The 25,341-nt window shown below is 44.1% G+C and overlaps 1 protein-coding gene across 3 annotated transcripts in view; it reads left to right on the top strand.

Moving 5' to 3' along the window:
• Positions 1-25,341, top strand: part of OLA1 (Obg like ATPase 1) — a 209,147-nt gene that overhangs the window by 101,073 nt on the left and 82,733 nt on the right. For all 3 annotated transcript variants that reach the window (XM_048870420.2, XM_048870419.1, XM_048870418.2), the window contains exon 5: positions 7,504-7,679. In XM_048870420.2, coding sequence (XP_048726377.1) covers positions 7,504-7,679 — 176 coding nt within the window. The remainder of the gene's footprint in view (positions 1-7,503; positions 7,680-25,341) is intronic.

The following is a 25,341-nucleotide window of genomic DNA, read 5'->3' as shown; positions in this document are numbered from 1 at the left end:
ACTTCTTGAAGGAGTCCCTGGGTATCACTGGGTATTTATAGACCTGCAATCAAAAGAAAACCCCTTGAGCCACAGTGTAGATGATGCCACACCTACCTTTTATCACCAGTGGCAGCATGAGCCACTGTGTAAGCATCAGAAGAAGCAAAGAAAGGGTGTCCAAGGTCAACTATCTTTCACCTCTCAACCGTCATCCCCCTTGAGACCAGCGTTTTGATGGGACCCTCAAAAGCTGCTCACCAACTGTCCTTCTGGATCTGCACACCCTTTCTGGTCTTTCTCTTCCCTTTGAAGGCTGACTTTCTCACTACCTGTCTGCCTGGACAGAAATCATAATTGACAGATGAGTACTAGAGGTCATTTCCTTGGTGTACACGATCTAGTTCTCTTCGCTATCCTCTTTTAGGACCCATCTCTCAAGACAGAGGGAGGGACGATAGAACGAATACCTCTGACAGCAAGGGGAAAGCAGTTTGAGGTTCCTTGTCTTCCCCAAGAAGATAGGGGATGGAGGCCCATTCTGGACCTCAGGGAACCGAACAAATTCATCTCTAAAGTTCAGAATGTTCAGAAGTTCAGAAATTCAGAATGGTGACCCTGTTGGCCTCTATCCCATCACTAAATCCAGACTATTAGTTCATGACCCTTTATCTCAAAGATACCTACTTTAATATAGACATTCAACAGTGTATTCCTGAGATTTGTGGCCAGTCAACAGCACTAGCGATACAGAATTTCTTCCCTTTTGAGCTCTTGATGGCACTTAGAGTGTTTACCAAGGTACTGTCAGTGGTAGCAGCTCACTTGTTGGAAAGGGGCAATGTTTTACCTTTACTTAACCAGCTGGTTGCTGAAGGGACTTCTTACCAGAAAACATGGGAAGTAACCAGTATGTTTCTACATCTATTCAAGAATTTGGGCATCAAGGTGAACCTGGAGAAGTCCACCCTGGAACCCTCGCAATCCATATAATTCACTGGGGCAAGGTTGGATGCTTGCTTACTGGTAGTGTCCTGCGCAGATACAAAATTTATATCCATTGTGGCATATTGCCGGCACTACTTTGATGGGTCTCGTGCTTTCTCTTCTTGGGGAGGGTTCAGGGCACCGTTTCTCGCCCCTAAACTGGGGTATTAACTGTCCCACTAGTGTCCTAGAGGAAGGGAGTGGAGAGGGAGGGACCCGGGCCCATGTTCTACTCCGGGTCCCAGCCCAGGGGCCCTAGGGATAGCAGTAAACCACTTAAACTAGTGGTTCCTTCCCCTGGGCTACTTCCTTCTCCTGCCCTTCAGCTTGTGGGACTTCCTGCCCTCCTTCTGCACAAACCAGGTGTCCCTTTACCTAGGGTCTTGGTGGTCTTAGCCCACCACAGCACTTCTCCAAACTCTCCTCTGCTTCCCTCCAAACTGCTCTCTGTTTCAACTCCCCCAAACTGCTCTTTGCTCCAGTGCCAATCCACTCTGCTTCAACTCCTTCCCTTGTCTGATTGAAGCAGGGGTTTTTTATCAGGTGATTGGCTTCAGGTGCTTTAATTAATCTATAGCAAACTTTCTTCCCTCTACAGGGAATAAGGCTCCCTTCTAACACTCTCCTGCTGCCCTCTGGCCATGTTGTGTCACACTGTGGATATAAATAGATATCCACAGATCTGCAGTACTCTAGTAGGAACTGCGGTGGCAAAAGCAGCAGCATCTCCAGCTGCTGCTCCCAGGAGCCAGCATACCGTGTCCTCTGGGGCGGGCACCAGACTCACCAGCAGCTGTCCCTGGTCACGTTAATGTGTGCAAGTGGCTCGCATGCCTGGACAGGAATCCCTTCCACTCAGCGGTCTGTATCTCCTGTCCAGGAGCTTGCAAGCCGCTTGCACACGCTAGCGCAAGCCGCTTGCACACGCTAGCGCAAGCCGCTTGCACACGCTAGCGCAAGCCGCTTGCACACGCTAGCGCAAGCCGCTTGCACACGCTAGCGCAAGCCGCTTGCACACGCTAGCGCAAGCCGCTTGCACACGCTAGCGCAAGCCCTTTGGGTGAGGCTTGACTGGTATAACCACAGGAGAGAAGCTGCCGGTGCAGGGCACTGGCTCCAGGGAGCAGCGGCCCAACATGCTGCTGCTTTCGCCACTGCGGTTCCCAGTAGAACCCTGCAGCTCCATGGATACAGATTTATATCCGTGGATGCGGATATAAATTTTGTATCCACGCAGACCTCTACTTACTGGAGGACTGCTTCCTCTCCGTCACTGGGTTCATTTAGGGAATCTGAGCCCAGATCGTCCAGATGATCTTGCCTGGTATTGTTGAGCCATATGGCTGTGTACACTTACGTGACCCCATTAGTAAGACTTCACCTCAGATGTCTACAAGTATTGTCTATGTGCCAGGTAAGCACAGTGTTAACCTGCTAGTCATGATTCCGCAAAGAATCTTCATTCCCTTTTGCTGGGAGGACAGACGTAAAGTATGTGTTTGGGTACCATTCCATCTCCCTTCTTCTAACCACGTCTTTGACCACAGATGCATCCCTATTAGGTTGAGTTTCGTACATGGAGGGACAGGTTGTCCAGAGGTATAGTCCCCTCATGATTTTACACTTCACATCTATCTGTGGGAACTGAGAGCAGTCAGATTAGACTGCAAACAATTCTTCCCACACATCTGCAGTCAGTCAATCCAGGTATTATGGGACAATATGATTGTGGTTTATTATCTCAACAAGTATGGCAGAGCAGGTGCTTCACAGCTCTGTTTGGAGGCTGTTGCCCTCTGGAACTGGTGCATTCCAATGCAGATTACCCCAACTGCCAGGGATTCATAATACTGCACTGGCAGATTCTCTGAGCAGATACTTTTCCATGACCTGATTGGGTGGCATGGGGTCTCCCATCCACAGATCTCTTCATGTACTACGTGAACAGCAAGTGCAAGAAATTGTACTCCAGACGGGGTTGTGGCCCAGACTTTCTCAGAGAGGCATTTCTCATACAGTGGTTGGGACTCTTATGGTATGTGTTATTCCCGATATCTCCTCTTACCTTGTGTTGAGGAAAACCAGACCAGTCAAGGCACAAGTCATTCTTCTAGCACTAGATTGGGCCTGACTGTTCTGGTACCCAGCCATGCTTCACCTGAACGAATCATATTTGGATGCATTTCAGTGTTGGAGAGGGCCTGTTTGTCTGATGTCCAGGCAATGCTGAGAACAGCAGTAGGAAGGACTTCACCAGAAAATGTTTTATAAATGTTACTCCTCGGAGAATTCTGCGCTGCTGCACACATACAGAGTTCATGATTTCTCCCAGATTTTTTTTTTTCCTCCTCAGAAAATACATTCACCTGGAGAGGCGCTGCAATTACCTTTCACCTCCCAAGGGCTGCTGTGGTGCCAGAACAGAAAGCAGCTAGCTCATGGACAGTAGCAGCCATCAGCCGGCCGTGTTCCTCACAGCACCCTGCCCGTGGGGCCAGATTAGGAGGCATGGGCTATGGGGGAAGGGAGGACAGACAGTGGGGCACGTGAGGCTGCTGGTGGGGGTCACATAGAGTGGGATTCAGAAGGGCTAGTGAGGGGGGACAGACTGGGGCAGGGGCGGAATGGGGGTGCAGTGTCACATGGGGATGGGGGAATAGGGAGTGGAGAGCCACGTGGGAATAGGGGCAGTTGTGCCTGACTGACTGAATGGGAGAGGCTAGAGGTCAGCCAAGGTCTGCATGGGGGAGGTTGTTGAGAGAACTCCTACAGTCTCTGTTGTCCGTAGGAGCTTATTTCAGAACAGTTTAGCCTCCTGTCCTGACAGGGGCCTGTCTTCCCCTCCCAGGAGGTGTTTCTATAGTGGCAAGTTGGGGGGGAACCCGGGCCCGACCTCTACCCCTGGTTCTGGCCCAGGGACCCTAATGGTAGCAGCTGTTGGCAGCCGACCTTTCACTGCCAGAGTTGCTACATTTCCCTGGGACACTTCCCCACAGCTCTCCCGCTTATCTCTTCTTCACCCTTACCTTAGGGCTCCCTTACCAATGGTTTGAGGGTGTCTTCATTAACTAGCCCTTCAGCCGTACTTCCTCTCCTCTGACTCCCTGGTTCTCCTCAGCCTGACAGGAGTGAGCCCTTTTATAGTACCAGAAGGGCCTTAACTAGAGTCAGGTGTTCACATTACCTCAGTGGCCTCACCTGACTCTTTGCAAGTTAATTGGAGTCAGGTGTTCTCATTAGCCTGGAGCAGCCCCTGCTCTGGTCAGTCAGGGAACAGAAAACTGCTAATCCAGTGGCCAGTATATCTGCCTTCGACTATTTTGTTGTACCCAACTGGCTTGGGTCTATCACAATTGTTAGATAGACTTGTGGACAGGTATTTTGAAATACATTACCAAAATAATTGAAACTGGCATGATTATGTAGTGTTATTTTGACATGTAAAATATGCAGAATTTTAAAATATTGTGTGCAGAATTTTTGGGTGCAGAATTCCCTACAAGTAATGATGTGGAAAATATTTCAGTTTTGTGTAATCAGTGAGTAATTGCCTCTTTACAGGCTAAGATCCCGGACATGTGAATTACAACTTGTCATTAAAATCCTTGGGATTATCTGTTAGCTCCATCAAAGTACACTTGCAGCCATCAGCACCAATATACGCCAACTCTGTATTTTCCTGCCCAGTTCATGAAGGGTTTGATTTGCATCTTCCCTCTTGTGATGAAACTGGTACTGCCCTAGGACTTGAAACTTGATAAACCCTCACTAAGCCTCCTTTTGAGTCCCTGGTGTCCTGCTCTTCTCTGCATCTTTCTATTAAAATAGCATTTCTGGATAGAAGAGTTGGTGAACTAGGGACACTCATGGCTGATAACAGTCCCTCACCACCTGCCTCTTCCCCCCTCCCTCCCATCCCCATATACGAGGATAAGGTTTCTATGAGGCTGCATCCTAATTTTGTGTCTCAGGCAATGCTGAACTTTCGCATCAACCAAAATATCCATCTGCCAGTTTTACCCTAAACCCTACTCAGGCAGAGAAGAGATGGCATGGCAGTCACTGAACGTGTGTAGGGTTCTTGGCTTCTACCTGTCTGAAAGTCCACTAGAGACACTTCATTTCATTCACAGAACTTTAAAAAGAAGAGGCCATCTCATCCCAGAGGCTGTCAGAATGCTATGAGGTGAACATCACCCTTGAGGCCAGCATAAAAACTCACTCGACTAAAATTCAGGCAGCTTTGATACCTTCTTTAGAGATGTTTCTGTTACTGACATTTGCAGATTAGCAGCTCGGAATTCTGTTCACACTCTTGCTAAAACACTATGCACTGGTACAAGCAGCTGCTTCTGATGCCTCTATAGGCAGGGCAGTTTTGGAATCAGTTGTATTACTGGACTCTAGGTACCTAACACATCATAAAGATGGTGTTTGTGAATCACCTGAGCTGCACTACACATAGGGACGTCACTCGAAAGAGGGGTACTCATCTAGTAGTAACTTGAGTTCTTCAGGATGTGTTGTCCCTATGTTAGTACACTGCAGCTCTCTGTCCTTGCTGCCTGCTTTCTGCTTTTGGGAACTTGCAGTAGGGAATGGACTAAAATGGCAGTAGTCCAGCAGCCCCCTTTATTCTCTTGATGCAGAGCATGAGGACAGCAGGGTTGCATATATGGACCCACAGGGAAACTGCCAAAGAAAATTCTCTCGTCTGGGCATATGGCGCACATGCACAACTTGAAGTGTACTACACATAGGGATAACACATCTTGAAGAACAGAAGTTATTACAAGGTGAGTTACTCCTTGTTAATAACATTTCTGTTCATATCCAGATGTTATATTGCTAACCTTGGCGTATATTCGAAATGGTTTTTGATTGCAAGTCTTTTAGTTTTAGGGAGCTAATTGGTATGCTTTAGAGAATTTGAGAAGAAAGGGTTTCCCAAACTGCTGTTAGCATTTTCTACAATGTGAAAATGGTTTGGACATTGTGTATCTTCATTTATTCCATCTGTAAGCTACACACCTGCTGTTGTACCTGAATAACTTAGACATTCTTGTCATGTTTATCATGACGTTTATTTAAAACGTTTAAATTTAATCCTTTTATTCTAAAACCACTCTCTTCAGTAATTAATTTAAAAGTGAAAACTGTTGAAATGTGATAGAACGTTAGTTTTCTGTACAATCTAGCAATTGTGAAGTATTGTTTTTAATTTAGAGTAGAAAATACCTTGCGCTACATTTGGTGCAGTAAGAGTGAAGTCCATTGATTTATTCCTTCACAAGATGGTCACATTTGGTGAGCTACATTCCAGAAATTCAGTAATATTCAAAAGTATATTAGTTTTGTTTTTCAAGCTGTCTTTTAATTTCTAAGTAAATTTTTGTGCTAAGGAATTTGTATAGTGGGGCCATTACAATGAAATTGATCCATGAATACTTCACAAACTTCTCCCACTCCCCCCATTTAAAAACTTCCTTAGGTTTTGTTCATTTTTTGTGATGCTATTCCTTATCTGATAATTTTAAGAGTAAATCACAGTTGAATTATGTTGCCACATTGTCTTCAAAAGGGCATAAAGTCAGTACACATGCTTCAATAATATCTGGGTTTTTTTACCCTTATGTTTCCAGTTGGCAATTTGAAATTATGGCTTCAGCTGCACTTTAAATATGTGATAATAGATGTGTTTCTAATAAGGGCCAGCACCATTTTGTTCAGATGCTGTGAATGGTTGTCACTCATATATGACAAATGCACCTTCCTCCGCTTCTTTGATGGCCTCCGAAAAACCATACCCTCAAATCAGGGCGATGAAATTAGCTGCTGTGTAAATTGTGTGTCTGAGTGGTTCATTATCCAATCACCATCAGAACCACAGTGATAAAGTAGATTGAAGCAGGGAAAAGGTTTGCCAGATGATTTCAGGCCTTTTTCTAAATCCTGTTTCCCTTGGAAACCCTAGACAATGTGGTTCAGAACTTCAAAATTCTTTGGCTAGAACTTCCTATGTATATTTTATGCACAAAATTTGTAGCTAATGATAGTGTTACGATGACTCTTTCATTCTTCAAACCACCATTAAATATTTTAATCAATACAAAGGTATTTTCAATTGGGGTACCATGTTTTACTGCTGATAGTGGAGACATTTTTAAGTAAAATGGCCCTGACTTTCAGGAGAGTGCTTAAATCCATCCTCATTCGGGAAAGCACTTGAGCATGTGTATAAACTTAAGTGCTTTTCTGAATTGGGGCTGGTATGACTACTGTTCTGTACATGTCCCTGTAAAGCTTGAAATAATGGGGTAACCACATTAGTTAAGAATGAATTGCTAAGCACTTGAAGTACTATAGTGTTGTAAATTAACATATTAAATATTGTGCAGAATATTGTAGGCAACTGTTCTGCACTGGGAGAAGAATGGTCTTTTTTTCTCATCTCTGACTTTCTATTATTAATATACTTTAATGTTGTGTTTTGTTTATTTAGGTTTAATACTTAAATTAAGTGTTCTTTTGTTCTAGGATCATTTGAAAATGATGATATCACTCATGTTGAAGGAAGTGTAGATCCTGTTCGTGACATTGAAATAATACATGAAGAACTTAGACTTAAAGATGAGGAAATGATCATTCCAATTATAGACAAACTAGAAAAAGTAGCTGTGAGAGGAGGGGACAAGAAATTAAAACCTGAATATGTAAGTAAAAAGTGTGCTGTTAAATGTATCATTATTTCCTGTACAAGTATGTTTTCATTTGTGTTCACACTTTTAAAAATCATTATAATGTAAAAGATTACCATTATTTCTGTATTTATTTTAAAATTATCACTGCTGCGAGGTCTGTTGGGTTAAAATCATTAAAATGAGCTTTTTCTGTTGATAACCTAAGTTTACACTGAGGGAGCTAGATGCACTCCATTTAAAGTGCTCTGACATAACTCAATCCAGTCTTGCTCAAAATGAGGGAGATGATACTGACCTTTAGTGTAATCTGAAAGCTCATACCCGCCTCAACGGATATCCCAGCTCGCGCCTCTGTGTGCATGACACTACAAAATCTCAACTTGCATCCAGGTAGCCTGTCACTTATAAGTAGGATGATATTCCCATTTATAAATCTGTAATAGAGATGTCTATAACCTGATCAGACTTGATCATTTCAGAGCTCAGCACGTAGTCTTCAGCTAAGCACCAAAGGCCTAAAAAGTCCTCCAGAGTTTGAAATTGGGATTTGCTCCCAAAATCTGAACAAATTCTGATGCTGTGCTATTCCCAGTGATTGGTGTCTAGGATCACTTGTTTGATTGGCTCTTGATCTCATTGAGAGAGGGCCCACAGTTGGAGCGTTCTTGTTGAGCATGCTAGCATGAACATGTGCAAAGCATTGTGGGGGTGCCACATCATGTCCATCCTATGCTGGGGAAGGAGAAGTCCCTCTTTTGTAGCCCAGCATCTCCCACAATTCCAATAATAGACTATTTCACTCTTGTCTGTAGTTTCCGGAGGCAGTTCAAAGCTGCAGCACAGCCTGTGCTAGCCATGCCCCTTTCTCTGTCCTGCTGCCAGATATTGTGCTGCCATGACTGCAGTCAAGTGGCAGTTCACTTTGCTCCTGACTTTTCTGTAATAGCCTATTTTATTCATTTTTGGGGGCAGTAGTAAGCAGCCTTTCTTTATTCTTCCTTCCTCCGTATTGAGCAGTGCAGTGGTCATAGCCACTGGAGATGGTACTATAGTGCATCCCTGCTCTCCTCCCCCAACCACTCCCCAAACATGGCAGAGCTGTTGTTCAGACACCAAGGTATATCCAAAAAGTGTTGTATTTGTGAGGCACCTTTAACATGCTCTTTGGAGGGCGAATTGTGCCCTGCCTTTTCTCAGTTAGCTGACCCTGCACTGCTAGGGCACAGGGCTTTGAGAAGAATGGGCATGTCGGGTCCCCTCCTCTGTGACCCAAGAAGCTGAGACTCCAGCACAGAACACCCGATATGGAGTTGCAGAGTAGGGATGAGGACGACGCCAGCTAGCCAGTCTTGGGGAGAGCAACAGGGATCGTACTCAACTCCCTTTCTTGCCAGCTCAAACGGAATTCCAGCAATGTGACCATCCCTGGTATAAGAGGAGTGGAACCCCAAGTGGGGGCGACATTGAGGGAGACCTTTCCAGGGGTCTCAAGGTATTGCATAAAGCAAACCACAAAAGACCATGCTCTAGCCACAGCTGGTTGGCACTGTTGCAAAGCAGGTTAAGAAGGCTAAAAAAATCTGAAAAGGTACCAAGAAGTCTTCTGACTCAGACACCTCTTCCTCTAGTACCGTTCATGTTCTGAACAGGACATGTAAAAAATGCAACAGTGTTCCCCATGAGACGTTTGAAATAGGACAAGGCTAAAGGCAAATACCTGCTTCGCAAGACAAAGAACAGTGCCTTCCTGGATGACCTTAAGGCCATGAACACCTGACTTCCAGTCCAAACTTAAGAAAATTTCCTTAGCAACAACATTTGTTGGCAAATGCTTCAATGCATACAATGTGATTTTTTTTTTTTTTTGGGCAGGGCCACGGTATCCATTTGAGAAAGCTGGGGGCCACATGTAGTTTCACCCCTAGAAGAGGTCAATACTCACTCCAAACAAATACTGTCTTCATCTAAATTCACAGATTCTCTCCTCTTTGGGGAAAAACTAGACAAAATATTTGCAGAAAATTCCACCAAACCAAAATAGTCCTTCCTCTTCCCTCCTCGCTCAGTGCTCTAAGGAGGGTCTATAAACCTTATAGACAGAAATGTTCCTTTTGTCCAATTTTCTCACATAAAAACTAGCAGAAAGATAACAGGTATATCGGGGTAAGCCCAGAACTGGGGAATGCGTGGAAAATCCAGAGATGGTTCCGTTGACTGTAAGAGCCCACTATGACAATGAACAAATGTGCCTTCTCCCAATTGGGAATCTAGAAGGCAGAATTTTCTCAGAAGAATGGTCCGTATTGATCAGACTGACAGAAATGGGCAAGAGAGATAGTGAGTTGCAGATACTCCCTTGAACTAAGAGCTCCATCCCATACCTTCTCCACCCAGTCCCCCATCTTGAGCAACCCTGTCATGTGAGCTGGTGTTAAATTAAATCTCGCGTCTACTGGACATAAGAGCAATTGAAGGAGTTCCTCCAGAAGAAAATTTCTTAGGTTTGTACTCCGTTTTGTTCATTGTCTAAAAATGTACCAATGGAGTCAGAGCCATCCTGGACCTCAAGCATTTCAACAGATGGATGAAATAAGTGAAATTTTGGATGGAGACCTAGCTTTCGTGGTAGCATCCCCATCCCAAGGGGACTATCTTGCTGCTGTGGATCCAGCAGATACATATCTTGATAGTCCCATGTGACCGTACCCACCTCAGGCTGCTAAGATTTGCACAGCTGACTGTCAGCACCAAACACTTCTATTCAGTCTCTGTCCCTCCCCCCCAGTGTCTTCACCACAATGCTGGTGAAGATGCGGGTGATGACAGCTGGACCCATCTCAGGACATTCACCTATGTCCCTTCCTGGATGGCTTTTTGATTGGAATTCCAACCCAACCTGCAGCACATGGGATCTCTCCCGGCCTCCATGAGTTCTGAAAAATAACTGCTAAAGGGTTCGCAAAAAGAAAAGGAGTACTTGTGGCACCTTACGGACTAACCAATTTATTTGAGCATAAGCTTTCGTGAGCTACAGCTCACTTCATTGGATGCATACACAAAAGCTTATGCTCAAATAAATTGGTTAGTCTCTAAGGTGCCACAAGTACTCCTTTTCTTTTTGCGAATACAGACTAACACGGCTGTTACTCTGAAACCTGCTAAAGGGTTGGCTCTCTATAGCCAGTTCCTTAAGTATTCTAGGATGTATTTCATCAGGCCCTACCAACCTGAAGACGTCTAACTTCTCTAAGGACAGTTCTATGCTTAAAATGCTGCATTGATGAAGATGTGTGTATGCTGGCAGGAAGGCTTCTCCTACAGGTGTAGTTAATCCACCTCTGCCAGAGACAGTAACTATGTTGATGGGAGGAAGCCCTCCTGTCAACATAGCACTGTCTACGCCGTGGGTGAGGTCAGCGTAACTGTCACTTGGGTGGATTTTAGGTAGCAGTATCCATTCAGCCAGCACCTGTGGTCTGCCTCAACGTTATCTAGCACTGCGTGGGCGAACCACGCTCAGTTCTTTCTCAACCGCCCTTGGCCTGGAAACGGAGTGAGTAGCAGTCCAGTTTCCTTATCTCTCTTTATATTGATAGCGTTTAGTTTATAGTTTTCAGAAGTTCAGGATGGTCTCACTAGCAGGCATTATTAGAGATTGATTCTTGGCTCTCAACCTACAGGATGCCTACTTCCACATCTCAATTCGACCGTTTTGGGAGATTCCTCCGATTTACCTTTGGCAGGACTATTATCAGTACAGAGTGCTACCATTTGGCCCCTTGTCTGCACCCAAACTATTCTCCAAGGTCCTCTCCATCTGCTTCTGGGGGAATTCTGTGCTATTGCACATGCAGAATTTGCACAGAAATTAATGTTATGTGCGCAGAATTTCCTTTTTCTCCCACAGAAATGGGCTGCAGCGCTACTGGCTGCTACTAGGGGCTGCTGGACCCGGCAGAGCTCAGCTCACAAATAGAAAATACTGCTGCTAGTGGGAGAGAGCTGGAGGGTTCCTGGCCCCTGTAGTTCTCAGCACACCCTGAAGGAAGGAGGTGGTGTGCAGGAAACGACATACAAGCCCGGGAACTAGCATCAGGCTGTTCTCTCCCTGTAGATCCTTTGGCTCTGGGGGGCAGGGGGTGCAGGTGTCTGGGCTGGGGTGGACCCCGCAGCTGAACTCCGGTGGGGAGGGGGTGCATGCGAGTGTCTCGGTGGGGGGCAGGGGAGTGTATGGATTGGGTGGTACCCTGCAGTTGGGCTCTGGGTAGTAGGAGGTGTGTGTGTGTCTCCCCGTCCCGCTGGGCTCTGATTGGGGGAGGTGGAGGCAGAGAAACTGATTTCTTCAACTCTACTCCTTGGGGAATTTTTTTTGTGTATATTGTTACAGACATAGTTGCTGACAGGTATTTTGAAATAACTTACCAAAGTAATTGAAACTGGTGTGATTATGTAGTGTTATTTTGACAAATAAAATATGTAGAATTTTGCAGAATTTTTAATTTTTGGCACAGAATTCCCCGGAGTATCCATCGTAATAGCACACTTCAGTTTACACTGGTGTTCACTATGTTAGTTCTCCAATCACAGCTAACCTTTTTAGTAGAAAATGTATACAAAAAAGGTATTTATCATTTCAGCCATTGCCATGTTTTCTGTTGTTTTTTCATCCTCATTGAGCAATGGACCTACTTTGTCCTTGGTCTTTCTCTTGCTTCTAATGTATTTGTAAAATGTTTTCTTGTTACCCTTTATGTCCCTAGCTAGTATAATCTCATTTTGTGCCTTGGCCTTTCTGATTTTGTCCATGTATGCCTGTGTTGGTTTTTATATTCATCCTTCATAAATTTGACCTAGTTTCCACTTCATGTATTACACTTTTTTTTTTTTTTTTTTTTTTTTTGGAGTTTCAAGTTGTTGAATATCTCCTGGTTAAGCCAGAGTGGTCTTTTACCATACTTCCTATGTATTGTTTGACTATGCAGAGAGAATGACAGGAGACATTAGATATGGGTTTAATCAGGCCGCAGCTTTATTATTATAATAAGCCTGGGACTAACCCAGCAGATAAAATGTGCAGTGCACATGAAAACCCCCACAATTCACTTTGGGGGAGGGAGAGGTGAGTGCTTTTTTCCAGCTCAACCTCCCCCCACCCCCTTCTGTTTTGTCCCTCCAGCAGTTCCCTGGCAAGGACCTTACTAATTCCGGGCAGGGGGAGGGGAGGTTCCACCTGCTCCCCCCACCTTTTTATCCAGGTCCCTCCAGCAATTCCCTTGCCAGGACCTTACCACCGCCGCTCATAGGAGGGGTTAAGGTATAATGATGGAGGGTTGGCTCCCTGCTGTACCAATGAGAGGAGTCCCCAACTGCCCCCAGCTTGCTCAGTTACCAAACACGGCTCCTTAATTCCTTTTGCAAGCCATTTATCCATTCTTTTGTGCCTTAATTTATGGACTACCTGCACTGAATGTCCGCCACAAGGAGGCACCAGCCGTTAGTTTGGCTACCTCCTCCCCACACCCAGCTGGGTTCCCAGATATCTCCCAGTGCCCTCTTTTATATCAACCAAAAATATAGCAACACCTGAGTCTGATCGGTGCACCCCATCCTCCCGAAATATCTCCGGTGCCCCATAGAGTATGCCAGGATGTGAAATTACTGTCCCCGCAAGGGCAACAAGAATTTGGCCACTTCCCTGTTCACATACTTCCTGGTTTTGTCCACCTTGGCAGGGTTCATGGCTCTCCGCTAGACCCTGCGCAGAAGCATATCCGACCAGACAATGTTAACGCCCGGAAAAATTACCAGGATCTGCATCCGGTCCCTCCTAGCTTGAAGGATTAACTCTGCCGCCTTTAGTGTTCCCAGATCATTTTCTCCCAAGTGTATCACCAATATATCCGGTGGCCGCTGACATGTCCGCACACCATACAACAGCAATGTCAGTTGATCCCATAACATGCCCCTCCGTGCGTGCCAGCTGAGTAATGCTTCACCACCAAATCCCAGTTGGGAGCCCTCGGGCAGGCTGGATGCGTGTCTATGCACCCAAAACACAATACTGTGCCCACAGATCCACACCCTCCTGTGTATGGCTGGTTGTCCCGTATCTGAAATGAGAACACAACCAATCAGTGTTGATTTTCCACCTGTGGTCTTGCATATATTCGGTATGCATTAGACTGCCAGCGCCTGATTGCCTGAATAGCCTCTGCTTCCATACCTATCTGCGCTGCTGCCGTAGCTGCCCCTATTCTGAATGAGTGAGAACCAAATTCATGGGCTGGCAGCCCCAACCTTGTTAGCCCCCATCTCAACATGGTAATCAATTGATATGCCATGAGGGGACTTCCGTCTCTGTGTACAGAAAGGGGGCCTTCTACCGTATTGCCATATAGGCCCTTAATGCCCAAATGGGGCAGAGCCCAGGCTCGCTCCCTCCATAGGGTAACGAATGCACCCCAGCCGGCTGGATCAGTCTTCGACCTTTGCAAATGTAGTATCGCTGCATGCTTGTGCCAGCTTATGTCACGAAATTCCAAAGCCTTTCCTGTAGAATCCCTGATGGACCCAGGCACTAGCTCACTGATCCTGAAAGCACCAAAAAATGCTGTCAAGAATGCTGCTTGAATAGGGATACGTGTCATATGTAATAGCGCACACCGAGGATGTGAAGGAGGTCCCTGAGCGTGGAAACCCTGATGGGATGACAGGAATCCTCCATGGGTCCACCGCTACGTGACCATCCCACCAAAAACCTTCGAACTAAGAAACCCCCACAAGGATCTGGGTAGCCATTTAGCCTACTGACAAGTGTAATGGCCGAAAGGCGATTCGAAATTGTGGAGGACACCAGTTGACGGGTTGCCAATGACAGCATGTACCGCAGCACCTGTTCCTCTGTAATGGGCCACACTGCCGACTGCCCTTCCTGCTCCTGAAATTGTATGAATGCATTAAAACTTTTCTCATAGCGGTGCCACGTGCACGTGCCACTGATCTCTGGACTGCACTTACAACTGTGCTACGCCGTGGTTCCCTACCGTGAACAGCATTTGTCTGGGTTCGTGGATGGCGATCCCTGCCCTGTGTGTCTACCATTGCTCCTGAAATTACCTGAGCGGGATGTCCTGGATCTGCATGACCTGTTCCGCTTTGTACAGCCTGTAGTGCTGTGGAAACGACCTCATACACAATACATTTAATTACTCGTATCAGCTCCATGCTAACTGGTCCCCCATCAGATGCCGCTAGCTCAGCTGGGTGAGTGAGAGCTGCATCTGGAGCCCCCATTTTCCCAAGCCTGATAAGCTGACTTTGATGCTCCAGCGTACTACCCCAGGCACCCCCAGCCACTTGCCCTTGCTGTGTGGACTGTGCCTCTGGCTTGCCCTGTGTGTGATTTGATTGCTTTCTGGGTTCCTGTGGTAACGAAACTAACTTGGGGGGGTAATGCAAATTCCCCCCATCCTGTTGTGTTCTGGCTACAGCAGAGGAAAACTGCGCCATGATTCCCTAAACATTCATGTACACTGCAACTGCTATGGGAGGCGCCCGCTCCCCTTCTCCTTTTTCTTCTTGTACCTATACCTCCTCTAATGAGCTCTGCCTCCCTTTGTGAATCTGTTCTACTATTGCTACCCAGTTCCACTGGTGCCAGAGGAAAAGGAGAATGAAGCCTTTCCTTTTGTGCCTTCCTTTCCCCTTTTTGTGTCCCCGTGGAGCCAGGCTGAGACTGCTTACCAGCTCCTGCCCCTCTGCCTCCTTGACTAAAACAGGGAATGGCTTGTAGCCCCCATCCACTTCCTATCCCCCAGTCCAGCCCGATCACTGTTTTCCCAGGGAGTGGGAGGTTTCTTCCCCCCCCCCCCCCACTGTATGGGCTATATGCGAAATTGTGTTGGTTCCAGTGCCCTCTTTCTCCCTCCTGTAGTGATTTGGGAGGAGGGTTCCTGCCTTTCCCTACCTGACACTGTCTGGCTCTATGGGGGAGTGGATTGAGCACTATTTTTGCCCCCTCCCTGCTGCCTCACATGGGGTTTCTGTCCCTTGCCACAATGTCCCAACTCCACCCTGTTTCTATGGCCTGAATTGGGGAAGGGGCTTCTCCCCCCTTGCTGTTCCTGTTCACAGTCCAGACTGATTCCATGTGGGGAGTTCTATGGAGCAGGGAACCAGTGCCTGCTCCCCCCTGCTGTCGTGTCCCAAACCATCCACCACACTGACTGCTTTTTCAACAGTTTTACGTCTCTGCTCCTCCCACAAGGCAGAAAGCATTGCCCTCTTCTCCCAGCTAGCCGGTGTCCCGTCCCGTCGTTCTCCCCCCCCCCCCAGCTTAAAGTGCAGGGTGGTGATTGGGATAGTTTGCTCTTGCTTAATGACTCTTTAAAAAACTTCCAGCTCTCCTGACCTCTTTCCCCCCCTCCCCCAGGCTTGCTTCCCATGGGATCTTACCTTCCAATTCTCTGAGTTTGCTGGAGTCTGCCTTTTAGAAGTATGTGGGGCAGATAAAGTGCGACACATTACTGCACTTTACAAATCACACCCCTCTAGCATGTCTTGCCAGTGACATGTAGACAACCCCTAGTCTGTCATCTGTGCTGTGAGGAGAGAACCTGGAATTAAACTATTTACTAAGTTTATCAAGTTCCTGTACTTCAGTTTTAAGACTTAGCTTTTTTTAAAATAAAGGTTGTGAATGTGTTGGATTGTCAGCCCTGGATACAGAAAGGTCCTGTTTATTCATAGAACAGATACATCACAGTTTGCAGTATTGCAAACTTCACCCAGTGCCAGTGTCACCTTAGAGGACCAGTGTTTATATTCATTCAATCCTTGGTGTTTCTGTTGAGACTGCCAATAAAAGTGGAAAATAAATTTCTAGCGGTAGTGGCTTTGTGATGTATATGCTTGTCCATTAGAACGCGATCAGCAGTTTAGTTTGGTTTCAACTCTAAATTTATGCCATCTCCCGAGCCATCTTTCTTTAAAATAAATACTTCAAACAAAACGCAACTTTTAAAATAAAGAAATAAAATTAATTGGAATGTTAAAAAAAAAAAACATTAAGGATACTTGAGTAACTTAAGGAATAAGTTACTAGGCTTCAAGGAAATATTTCTATTGTTGATGTATGTAATTATGCCTAAAGTCTTTAGTGGACTGTTTACTGTGCTTGATGGGGTATTTAAAGGAAATTAAAATTCTTTATAAGGAGTGTTTTGAATGCGTCAAAAATATTCTTGACAGATGTTGTGGTGTTAGAGGCTAGGATGCTTTGCATATTGTGACTTCTTTTGATATTACCAGTACCCACAGAGAAGTTAGTGCCTGAACCCCTGTAACAAAACTAGTCTTTCCAATGTAAACTTGTTTTATGATGATGATATCTGACCTAATATCCAGTGGATTTTTAAGATCTTGCAAGGAATTTCTGTAAGAGTGAGAAGTAGATTTGTTCAGAAGAGAAATGCAGTGTTGCTTTTAAGTGAAGTTTGGCTATCTAAAGTTGAAGTAATATGAGACTGCTACAAGTATTCATCCTTGAAATACAGCTTTCCCCATTCATATAATTTGTTTGCCTTTTGTTTTGAAAATCCACAAGCATTGCTGATGATTCCTGTAACTGAAAACCCCCAGGATTCTCAAGGCTGATCTACAGTAGAGAATTTTAGGGTTGTTAACACAAGTACTCACCTGGGATATTTGTAAAATGCTTCATATCTGCACACACAAATTCCTGTGATGTTTCACAAACATTCTCAGTATTGTTACAACTGCTGTAGCTCTGAGCAAGTCTTAGAGCAGATAATTCTTGTTCCAGTTCAGTTTGTTAGGGTAGGAGGGAAAAATAGATGATACACCTGTACTGGTTCCGTTACTCCTCCTGTTGCATTCTCCCAGTGCTCTTGCTCACCTTTCAGTAATGGTGCTGAATATGGTTTCTGCCACACCTCAACTCCTTTTCACCCCACCTGATGAAATTCAACTTTCTCTTTCTCAGTTGTGGATATATACAATGTTGCATCATAATTTTTATAAAGGGCTTTTGTCTCAATTTGTGAACTCTGTTTCTCCCACTCAACACAGAGGGGTAGAGACAGGGAAAGGGAAGAGTAAGTCTTGTATGTACTTTACTAACATACCTCTTGCCAGTAGCTTTTCTGGTGTTATGAGTAACATAATGTCTACACTACAGACCTTACAGCAGCACAGCTGTACCGCTGCAGCTGCGCTGCTGTAAGGTCTCCTGTGTAGCCGTTCCATGCCGTGGGAGAGAGCTCTCCCAACCAGCATAATTAAACCACTCTCAATGAGCGGCAGTAGCTATGTCAGCTGGAGACACTCTCCGCTGACATAGTGCTGTCCACACTGGTGCTTTTGTCCGTGAAACTTATGGTCGGGGTTTTTGTGTTTTTTTTTCTCCCCCTCTCCCCCCACCCCCCCCACCCCTGACTGACAAAAAATTTTGCCAACAAAAGTGCTAGATTAGACACAGTCTTAGACAGATTTTAAAGTCTTAGGCAGTAAGTTACATCTCATTAAATACATAGCATGTTCTACCAAACTGTTGTTCTTAATATTAGCCTTTTTTCAAACACTTATAACATTTTTTAACAATAAATGTTCTACAAGACTTTTTTTAAACACTGTTTTTTTATAATAAACTTTTACTTAACCTTTGTTTTACTTCTTTAAACCAGTGGGTCTTCACCTTCTAAAAAAAATAGAAAAACCACAATTAAGAAATGAGGGAACAGGGCCTGAAACTGAATGAAAAGTTACTTTTGTGGGGGGAGGGATAGCTCAGTGGTTTGAGCTTTGGCCTGCTAAAGCCAAGGTTGTGAGTTCAATCCTTGAGGGGGCCATTTAGGGATCTGGGGCAAAAATTGGGGATTGGTCCTGCTTTGAGCAGGGGGTTGGACTAGATGACCTCCTGCGGTCCCGGCCAACCCTGATATTCTATGTTTCTATGATAACATAAGCACAGCCATGATTGGAAAGATGTGTTTACCCACTAAATTAGTTTATCTTAACCAAGGATGACGAGTGTGGACACGTTAAACCATTTCGGAAGTAAACAGTTCAATAACCACTTAGCTGAACCATCTAACCTTGAAACAGTGCAATCTTCTATCAGGATTTGAAAAGGTTTCATAATTGGTTGATTTATTTATTTATTTTAAAGGTTGGAAGGGACCATTATGATGATCTAGTCTGTGCATAATATAGGCCATAGGATTTCCATTAATTACTTCCTGCTTAAAGTCCAATATCTGAGGTTAAACTAGACCATATCTTCTAGAACAATATCCAGTCTTGCTTTAAAGATTTCCAGTTATGGAAAATCCATCGTAACCCTTAGTAATCACTCTCATTGGTAAAAATTTGCACCTTATTTTCATCTGACTTCAATTTCCAATCACTGGATATTGTTACACCTGCTAAATTGAAGAGTCTTCTATTATCTAATTTCTGTCCCCCATGTAGATACTTGTAGATGGTTATCAAGTCACCCCTTACCCTTCGCATTTGAAAAGAATTAGCTCCTTGAGTCTTGTACATTAATGCAAGTTTTACAAAGACTTAATTTTTATGGCTTTTTTCTGAACCCTGTCCAACTTATCAACATTTTTCTCGAACTGTGGACACGAACTGGACTCAGTATTCCAGTAGCGGTCGCTTCAATGTCAAATGGTAATTTAACCTCCACACTCGGATTTGATATTCCCCTGTTTACGCTGTGACAAAGTTCCTGCTCTACCTTGGTGGGTCTTGCGCTTATTGGTGGATTTGCTCGCCTTGGCGCTTCACGGCAGCTCTCAGCTTGGTCGTTTTTCTGAATTCACAGTCCACGTTGACGACTCCTGTGTCTGACCAGGAGTTGGGGAGGATTTGGGGGAAACCCGGGCCCTCCCTCTACTCCGGGTTCCAGCCCAGGGCCCTGTGGAATGCAGCTGTCTAGAGTGCCTCCTGGAACAGCTGTGTGACAGCTACAACTCCCTGGGCTACTTCCCCATGGCCTCCTCCCAACACCTTCTTTATCCGCCGCATAGGACCTTCCTCCTGGTATCTGATAATGCTTGTACACCTCAGTCCTCCAACAGTCCGCATTCTCACTCTCAGCTCCTAGGGCCTCTTCCTCCCAGCTCCTCACACGCACACCACAAACTGAAGTGAGCTCCTTTTTAAAACCCAGGTGCCCTGATTAGTCTGCCTTAATTGATTCTAGCAGCTTCTTGATTGGTTGCAGGTGTTCTAATCAGCCTGTCTTAATTGTCTCCAGAAGGTTCCTGATTGTTCTGTTACCTTACCCAGGGAAAAGGGACCTACTTAGCCTGGGGCTAATATATCTGCCTTTTATTACTCTCCTATAGCCATCTGGCCTGACCCTGTCACAACACATACAAGGACTGCATTAGTCCTTTTTAGTTGAGCTCATGGTCAGCTAATTAGTCACAGTGACCTCAAGTCTTAATCAGTCACTGCTTCCCAGGATAGAGTCCCCCATCTTGTAAATATGCCCTACATGCTTTGTTCCTAGGTCTAAAGCGCACAATTTGCTTGTGCCCAGATTACCAGGTGATCCAGATTGCTCTGTATCAGTGACCTGACCTCTTCATTATTTACCGTTTCTCCAATCTTTGTGTTATCTGCAAAGTTTATCAGTAATTATTCTGTTTTCTTCCAGGTCATTGATGAAAATGCCCAAGTAGAAGCAGAGAGAAGCTGACATGATTCTTCTCAGTTTCACTGTTGTAGGCATAAACAGCAGCAATCAAATTGAGCAAGTGTCATCAATTTCATTTTGCTGCTGCTTGGGAAATCCAGAGGTGAAAGTAAGCCGGTACGCCCTGGTACAGCGTACCGGCAGGAACCGGTGCTCTGTACCGGGGTGGATCGGCTTCCCCAGGCGAAATTTAAAGGGCCTGCGGCTCCCAGCAGCGGCTGGAGCCCCCAGCCCTTTAAATTGCTGCCAGAACCCTGCTGCCGGAGCCGAGGGGGAGTGGCGGTGGGGCTGGGGCGGCGATTTAAAGGGCCTGGGGTGGTAGCAGCGGCCGAGCCCTGGGCCCTTTAAATCGTTCCCGGAGCCCCGCCAGTGCTTCCCCAGGGCTCCGGCAGGCTCTGGGGACTATTTAAAGGGCCCAGGGCTCCGGCTGCTGCTACCACCCAGGGCCCTTTAAACTTCTGCCAGAGCCCCCTGCTGCCGCTGTTATCCTGGGGTGGGGGAAGGAGGCACTTGCTGCTACAGGATGGGCCGGGGCTGCTCTGACCCCCCCCCCTTCCGCCCAAGGGCCCCCCCCCTTTCTGGGGGCCAGAGCCGGCCCCTTTCTCATCATAGAATATCAGAGTTGGAAGGGACCTCAGGAGGTCATCTAGTCCAACCACCTGCTCAAAGCAGGACCAAACCCCAATTTCCCCTCCAGATCCCTAAATGGCCCCCTCAATGATTGAACTCACAACCCGGGGTTTAGCAGGCCAATGCTCAAACCACTGAGCTATCTCCCCCCCCACAACCCAGCCCCATACCAGTAAGTCCCTAGACTTATTTTCACCCCTGGGGAAATCTGAGTAGCAGGGTAATATTTATACATGAAGGTTTTAAAACCTTTGTAAGAGTCTGACACCCTCATTGCAAAAGCATTTGCAAGAAGCTGAAACCTTGATGAGACCACACCCTGCTCACAAGGACGGGCTGTTACTGACCTGTATCAGAATTCCAAGCCTGAGAGAGAGAAGTGCAAATATGTGGTACTCCAAACAGTTGTGTAAAATGTCGCATTACTTAAATATACTATATTTACACCGCAGTGTACTTTTTTTTTTTTTTTGGGTGATACAGTAGTATCAAAGTCACTAGAGCTGTCTGTCAGTGGAGTCAGGAAGTCATTGCTTCACTGAGACTTTCAAATATGATCTGTAATCTTCACAACTGCAATTTATTTCCTTCCCCCCACCCCCACGATAGCTTAAATTCTGCAGAAATTAATTACATGCCCTTTCAATTTCCAAAGGAAAGCTTCCCATTCTCTGGTGCCAAGTAGACAAGTGAATTTTTCAAGCCAGGGTTTAGTCCTTGATGCTGTACAAAGTATTTGGCACTGAGAGATACTACTACTTTCAGCGACCCAAAGGATTTAGCAATGTATGCACATGCACACATGCTTTTTTCCTCACTGTGACAGGGTCTGATGAAGTTTATCAAGACATTCTGTGAACTAGTAGGTGTGGGTGTATTAATTCACAATAGTATAAACTGCTGAGATTTATTGGGTACAGCATTCAACTCATGGTTAAAAATCTTCGAATTGGTTGCCTTGCTTTCTTAGGCAAGGCAGGGAACTCCAGAGCTCAATCCTGGAGGACGTGAAGATAAATTAATGTACAGTATTTGGCATTTCAGATATGGCAGGCTATATATATTTTCAAAGAGATGATAAAAATATCTATTGTCAAAGATAAAGTGTATTTCCTGTAAATTTAACTATTGTGGGCAGTAAGTGTGTGTGCTTGTTTTATTGTACTCATTGTAGCATTGCTGGCCCAAATAAGAAATAACTGTACACATATCATTGAGCAGGGAGAAAAAGATCATTCCTCCAGTGAAAGAGTTACATCAAAGTAGGAACTGGATAGACCAGACCTGATGAAACAAACTAGGTCATCTGTCTGTATTTCAGTTTAGAATAGTGCTAAATTAATTAGGAGGATGATTAAATACTTGTAGATGAATGTTATAATTTTAACCAACTAAGGTAATTGCTAGATTAAAATTTTTAGGCCAAAATAAAAGCAATGAATTAAACTAAACAACAAATGATGTAGAAGATTAAATATAATCTGAAAAGCTGTCACTAACTTTTAAAAAATTATTATTATTTGACCCTAGAACACTGGGTCAGCAGGTGAGCAAGAAATATGTGAAAATAGTTGTTCATATCTCATCACACGACTTTGCCACACTTGTCATTCAAAGGTTATATATCCTTTAACCTGGGATCTGGCATGTATGCTAGTGAACCTTAATTTATCTAGGCCTTTTCTAAATTTTCAGACTACCCACTTTACTTTATATTCAGTATAATTGCATCAGTGAGAATATAAATTTGCCTGGTATGACAGAGATACTTCATTCTTTTTTTCTTCTCTAAAATTTTCTGAGATCAGACATAGAGGAACGTCCTGTTTGTTTTATTTATTTTTATATTATATTCTGTTGCTCCATTAATTTCTGTGTAAAATAAATAGGCTTCCAATTTACATCACTGTATGTACTGTAGGGAACTCTTATTGAGAATTGTCAGTCTTTAACTTATGTTAAGAGAGTTTAAAGTTAGACACAGAATCTGTTATAAAGTTAGGCAGATAAAGTCATAAAGTTAGTCACAGTCTGAGCCCCTCTGAAAAATCAACATGGATTTAGACATGTATTTAGGCAGCCAAGTTTTTTAAAAAAGTTATATAGTGACTTTCTTCTGTATGTTTTCTCCATTACTTTTTTCTAGATTTGAGAGGGATCTGTAGAATATGCTTATCTTTCAGAGAGGGCAAAGCTACTTGCTTCACCTGTGTTTAAAGTTTCCTGAAGGTTTTAATCCACTTACCTGCCCTTGACCTTTGTGTCTTTGCTGGGATAATCAGGGGCCAGGTCAGAAATAAACTGAGTATACAAATTTTGATATATACACACCCTCACGCATGTGCAGGCAAGTTCAAAAACTTAGCTAATTGGTCTCAAAAGACTTGAGTATAGCTGTATGGAAAATACTACTTCCAGAGAACTCTAATTAAAATTTAATTCTTTCAATTCTTTATCTCAATTTTGAGTGTCCCTAATTAATGTGATATAATATGTTGCTACTGGGGAAAACTGTAATGTCAAACGTCTTTGTGATGGGATTTATAAGTATATCCAAAATAATTTTAAAATCAGAAAAATTATACAAGCAAAAGGTTCCTTCACTAGTTAACAGAATTAGTTGAGGAGCTAATGATTTTTGATGAAGCAAAAGCTGAGAAATAGCACTTTAGTCTTACAGCTTACATAAAGTAGAGTTTTTCCTTGTATATTTTTATTGATTAATTAAAAAATGAAAAACACATAGGGCTAAAGGATAAGATAAGATGGTACTACTGTTTTCTTCTTTATGTGTAATCTTGTTGCATGTCTCTACATAAGCTGTTCTGGCCACTCATCATAGTAACCAGCTGGGCCATTTCACCTGCTGGAGCCATTAAAGAGGACTCTCTCCCCCTAGATTAATCCCCTCCGACATTAGTTTTTTGCACTGACAACTGAGCAGGCATTCAGAATTTGCAGGTGGCCAGTGTGACACACATAATTGCCTACAATTTTAGGCAATGAATAAAAATGGTCTACATTACTTGTCAAAGGTTGTATATGCAATGCCAAGTGAGATCTATGGGAAGCCTTTTAGGGTTTAAAGAACAGTTAATAGCAAGGCACTGTGCTTTTTTAATCATAATGCATTTGTAATATAGCACTTTGATCTTCTCCTTGTAGGAAATGGTGTTACATTAGCCACTTTTAAACATTTATGAGTGAAATTCAGTTATAGGAGAGTAAAAGTGATTATTTTTAGTCAGAACACGTTAGATTTCATTAAAAGTTTTCTGCTTGTCCCTTCCTTGTTAAAATCTGTGGGGAGTCCTGTTCCTGGAGGGTTTCAAATCAGGATCTAAGCATTTAGAAGAGTCTTTTCCTTGTTTTTCCCTAAGGCAACTGCAAAACTGGGAAAAGAGGGTATACTAAATAGTGGGGCTATTTATAGCTGTTTTATAAATCTGTTTAACCTACATATCAGTAAGAGTAAATATTCTGTGCACTGAAGAAAAATTTTGGCAACAGAATTATATATGTTAAATATCTAATTGTATATCACACCAGTTATAACTTTCAATAAATGCATTATTTAAAGCATGACCATAAATTATCTACAACAAAAAATAGATGACTCTAAAATGCACTACTCCTAGAAGAGCCAAGTTTGACCTTTCAGACCCAAGAGCCTTTTATTAACACCTGCCTGTAAGGAGAACCTTGCCACACGCAGCTTTCAGATTCAGAACCACAAAACTGATGAGGAAAGGCTTGAAGGGTTCAGTTTGTGTCACTTGCTGTTTGCCGTTTCCATTTCACAGATGATTAATCTTTCTGTGAAGAAAGGCCAGAGAAACAAAGCACATTGGGCTCTTCCTGTAGTTACTCCTTCTGAATGCACACTGGCTTGCTAACTAAAAGGCCTTTAGATTTCCTGCAGAGAGAGATGTTCTGAAAGTGAATGCAGCTGGTTGGAGGTCACCAGTGCAAGGCTCTTGCCATTGTGTAATGGAGGCTTTGGCAGGTTTCATTTTTTAGGGGAGGGAGAAGGTGTTGGCAAAAAAATTAATGCAGAATAAATAAGGTTTTGGATATTTGAATTAATTTTTTGAAGGGTGGATCATCAATAATAGGCTCAATTTCTTTTACTAACAATTTAAAAAAATATATTCACTCCATTTTTTCCTCCTCCACCCATTCCCCTTTCTAAATAGCATGTTTATATTGTATGTGGTCTCACCCACTGGATGCTGAAATGTTACATCTTACTGAGTTTGAAAAGCAATCTAAAATGCCCTTGGATTTTTACATAGGGTTTATGATTTCTACTAA

Source organism: Caretta caretta, chromosome 11 (assembly GCF_965140235.1).
Source record: "Caretta caretta isolate rCarCar2 chromosome 11, rCarCar1.hap1, whole genome shotgun sequence".
Classification (NCBI taxonomy): domain Eukaryota; kingdom Metazoa; phylum Chordata; order Testudines; family Cheloniidae; genus Caretta; species Caretta caretta.
This window is presented reverse-complemented; position numbering and strand designations above follow the sequence as displayed.